This window comes from Procambarus clarkii, chromosome 74 (assembly GCF_040958095.1).
Source record: "Procambarus clarkii isolate CNS0578487 chromosome 74, FALCON_Pclarkii_2.0, whole genome shotgun sequence".
Taxonomy (NCBI): domain Eukaryota; kingdom Metazoa; phylum Arthropoda; class Malacostraca; order Decapoda; family Cambaridae; genus Procambarus; species Procambarus clarkii.
The window spans coordinates 24,393,064-24,396,780 of record NC_091223.1 but is presented as its reverse complement, the minus strand read 5'-3'; the positions used below and the strand labels follow the sequence as shown (position 1 = coordinate 24,396,780).

At 51.5% G+C, this 3,717-nt stretch overlaps 1 protein-coding gene across 1 annotated transcript; it reads right to left on the bottom strand.

Annotated features, from left to right (window-relative positions):
- Nucleotides 1-1,692: 1,692 nt before the first annotated feature.
- Nucleotides 1,693-3,330, bottom strand: LOC138356854 (histidine-rich glycoprotein-like). The gene has a single exon (XM_069313199.1). The coding sequence runs from the start codon at nt 3,328-3,330 to the stop codon at nt 1,693-1,695; it is 1,638 nt and encodes a 545-aa protein (XP_069169300.1).
- Between the last annotated feature and the right edge of the window lie 387 nt (nt 3,331-3,717).

Below are 3,717 nucleotides of genomic sequence, written 5' to 3'. Positions count from 1 at the left end.
AGGGACAGTGAGGGACAGTGAGGGGCAGTGAGGGGCAGTGAGGGACAGTGAGGGACAGTGAGGGGCAGTGAGGGACAGTGAGGGGCAGTGAGGGGCAGCGAGGGACAGTGAGGGACAGCGAGGGACAGTGAGGGACAGTGAGGGGCAGTGAGGGGCAGTGAGGGACAGTGAGGGACAGTGAGGGGCAGTGAGGGACAGTGAGGGGCAGTGAGGGGCAGTGAGGGACAGTGAGGGGCAGTGAGGGACAGTGAGGGACAGTGAGGGGCAGTGAGGGACAGTGAGGGGCAGTGAGGGGCAGTGAGGGACAGTGAGGGACAGTGAGGGACAGTGAGGGGCAGTGAGGGACAGTGAGGGGCAGTGAGGGACAGTGAGGGACAGTGAGGGACAGTGAGGGACAGTGAGGGACAGTGAGGGACAGTGAGGGGTAGTGCGGGGCAGTGAGGGGCAGTGAGGGACAGTGAGGGGGCAGTGAGGGGCAGTGAGGGGTAGTGAGGGGCAGTGAGGAGCAGTGAGGGGCAGTGAGGGACAGTGAGGAGCAGTGAGGGGCAGTGAGGGACAGTGAGGGACAGTGCATGAGGAGCAGTGAGGGGCAGTGAGGGACAGTGATGGGCAGTGAGGGGCAGTGAGGGGCAGTGAGGGACAGTGAGGGGCAGTAAGGGGCAGTGAGGGACAGTGAGGGGCAGTGAGGGACAGTGAGGGACAGTGAGGGGCAGTGAGGGGCAGTGAGGGACAGTGAGGCGCAGTGAGGGGCAGTGAGGGGCAGCGAGGGACAGTGAGGGGCTGTGAGGGGCAGTGAGGGACAGTGAGGGACAGTGAGGGGCAGTGAGGGGCAGTGAGGGACAGTGAGGGACAGTGAGGGACAGTGAGGGACAGTGAGGGGCAGTGAGGGACAGTGAGGGACAGTGAGGGGTAGTGAGGGGCAGTGAGGGGCAGTGAGGGGGCAGTGAGGGGCAGTGAGGGGGCAGTGAGGGGCAGTGAGGGGGCAGTGAGGGGCAGGTGTGGAGGCTGAGAGCCGGCCAGGCTGTGGAAGGACCAGTGAGCTGTGTCAATGTCGTCTGAAGTCTAAAACAACATTTAGACATTTTGTGACGTCAAGAAGAGGCTGGTCAGTGGAGCCAGTAACAGATATGGAAGTGAAGGTGATGAGCAGATTAGAAAGCTCTCTCTCATCTCTCATCTCTCTCATCTCTCTCATCTCTCCCTCCTCGAGTTCTCATTCCTTACCATCTCCCTCCTGACCACTCTATTATATCCTCCTCTTACTCCTGCTTCCTTATTCCTTATTACTGTATTCACCCTAGCCCCTTTATCATTAGTATCATACATATCCCTCTTATCTCCCTCGTTCCTATCTCCTTCAATCTCTCTCACACCGCCACAGCCACTCACCAGAGACAAGGGAAGTCTCCCGTGTGTTATGTCACACAACTCTACACCAACAACAGTTCGCTTGACCATCCTGAGGACTCTGACAGATGACTCATATGTATGTGAGTCTATTCTCTCATATATTTTATTATCTTTATTAACTCATTTGTTATCCACCAAGTCCTGGTGGATATTATTATTCAGTTCAGGAATGTTGTATGCTGTGGGATATTGGGAAGTATGCTGTTGCGTATTGTGAGTATGCTGTAGTATGTTTTGAGTATGCGGTCGCATATTGTGAGTACGCTGTTCCATGTTTTAAATTTAAGTATTCTGTTGATTTTTGTGAGGATGCTGCATGTTGTGGGGATGCTGCATGTTGTGACGATGCTGCATGTTGTGGGGAAGCTGCATGTTGTGACGATGCTGCATGTTGTGACGATGCTGCATGTTGTGGGAAAGCTGCATGTTGTGACGATGCTGCATGTTGTGACGATGCTGCATGTTGTGGGGAAGCTGCATGTTGTGAGGATGCTGCATGTTGTGGACATGCTGCATGTTGTGAGGATGCTGCATGTTGTGAAGATGCTGCATGTTGTGAAAATGCTGCATGTTGTGGACATGCTGCATGTTGTGGGGATGCTGCATGTTGTGAAGATGCTGCATGTTGTGAAGATGCTGCATGTTGTGAAGATGCTGCATGTTGTGAGGATGCTGCATGTTGTGGACATGCTGCATGTTGTGAGGATGCTGCATGTTGTGAAGATGCTGCATGATGTGAAGATGCTGCATGTTGTGAAGATGCTGCATGTTGTGGGGATGCTGCATGTTGTGAGGATGCTGCATGTTGTGGACATGCTGCATGTGGTGGGGATGCTGCATGTTGTGAGGATGCTGCATGTTGTGGGGATGCTGCATGTTGTGACGATGCTGCATGTTGTGAGGATGCTGCATGTTGTGACGATGCTGCATGTTGTGAGGATGCTGCATGTTGTGAGGATGCTGCATGTTGTGGACATGCTGCATGTTGTGAAGATGCTGCATGTTGTGAAGATGCTGCATAATGTGAAGATGCTGCATGTTGTGAAGATGCTGCATGTTGTGAGGATGCTGCATGTTGTGAGGATGCTGCATGTTGTGGACATGCTGCATGTTGTGAGGATGCTGCATGTTGTGAAGATGCTGCATGATGTGAAGATGCTGCATGTTGTGAAGATGCTGCATGTTGTGAAGATGCTGCATGTTGTGAGGATGCTGCATGTTGTGGACATGCTGCATGTTGTGAAGATGCTGCATGTTGTGAAGATGCTGCATGTTGTGAGGATGCTGCATGTTGTGAAGATGCTGCATGTTGTGAAGATGCTGCATGTTGTGAGGATGCTGCATGTTGTGAGGATGCTGCATGTTGTGGACATGCTGCATGTTGTGAAGATGCTGCATGTTGTGAGGATGCTGCATGTTGTGAAGATGCTGCATGTTATGAGGATGCTGCATGTTGTGAGGATGCTGCATGTTGTGGACATGCTGCATGTTGTGAAGATGCTGCATGTTGTGAAGATGCTGCATGTTATGAGGATGCTGCATGTTGTGAGGATGCTGCATGTTGTGAAGATGCTGCATGTTATGAAGATGCTGCATGTTGTGAAGATGCTGCATGTTGTGAGGATGCTGCATGTTGTGGACATGCTGCATGTTGTGAGGATGCTGCATGTTGTGAAGATGCTGCATGATGTGAAGATGCTGCATGTTGTGGACATGCTGCATGTTGTGAAGATGCTGCATGTTGTGAAGAGGCTGCATGTTGTGAAGATGCTGCATGTTGTGAAGATGCTGCATGTTATGAGGATGCTGCATGTTGTGAGGATGCTGCATGTTGTGGACATGCTGCATGTTGTGAAGATGCTGCATGTTGTGAAGATGCTGCATGTTGTGAAGATGCTGCATGTTGTGAGGATGCTGCATGTTGTGAGGATGCTGCATGTTGTGAAGATGCTGCATGTTGTGAGGATGCTGCATGTTGTGAAGATGCTGCATGTTGTGAAGATGCTACATGTTGTGAAGATGCTGCATGTGGTGGGGATGCTGCATGTTGTGAGGATGCTGCATGTTGTGGGGATGCTGCATGTTGTGAGGATGCTGCATGTTGTGAAGATGCTGCATGTTGTGAAGATGCTGCATGTTGTGAAGATGCTGCCTATTGTGAGGATGCTGCATGTTGTGAAGATGCTGCATGTGGTGGGGATGCTGCATGTTGTGACTATGCTGCATGATGTGAGGATGCTGCATAATGTGAGGATGCTGCAAGTTGTGACTATGCTGCATGCTATTCAAGACCTGGGAAATACTGAT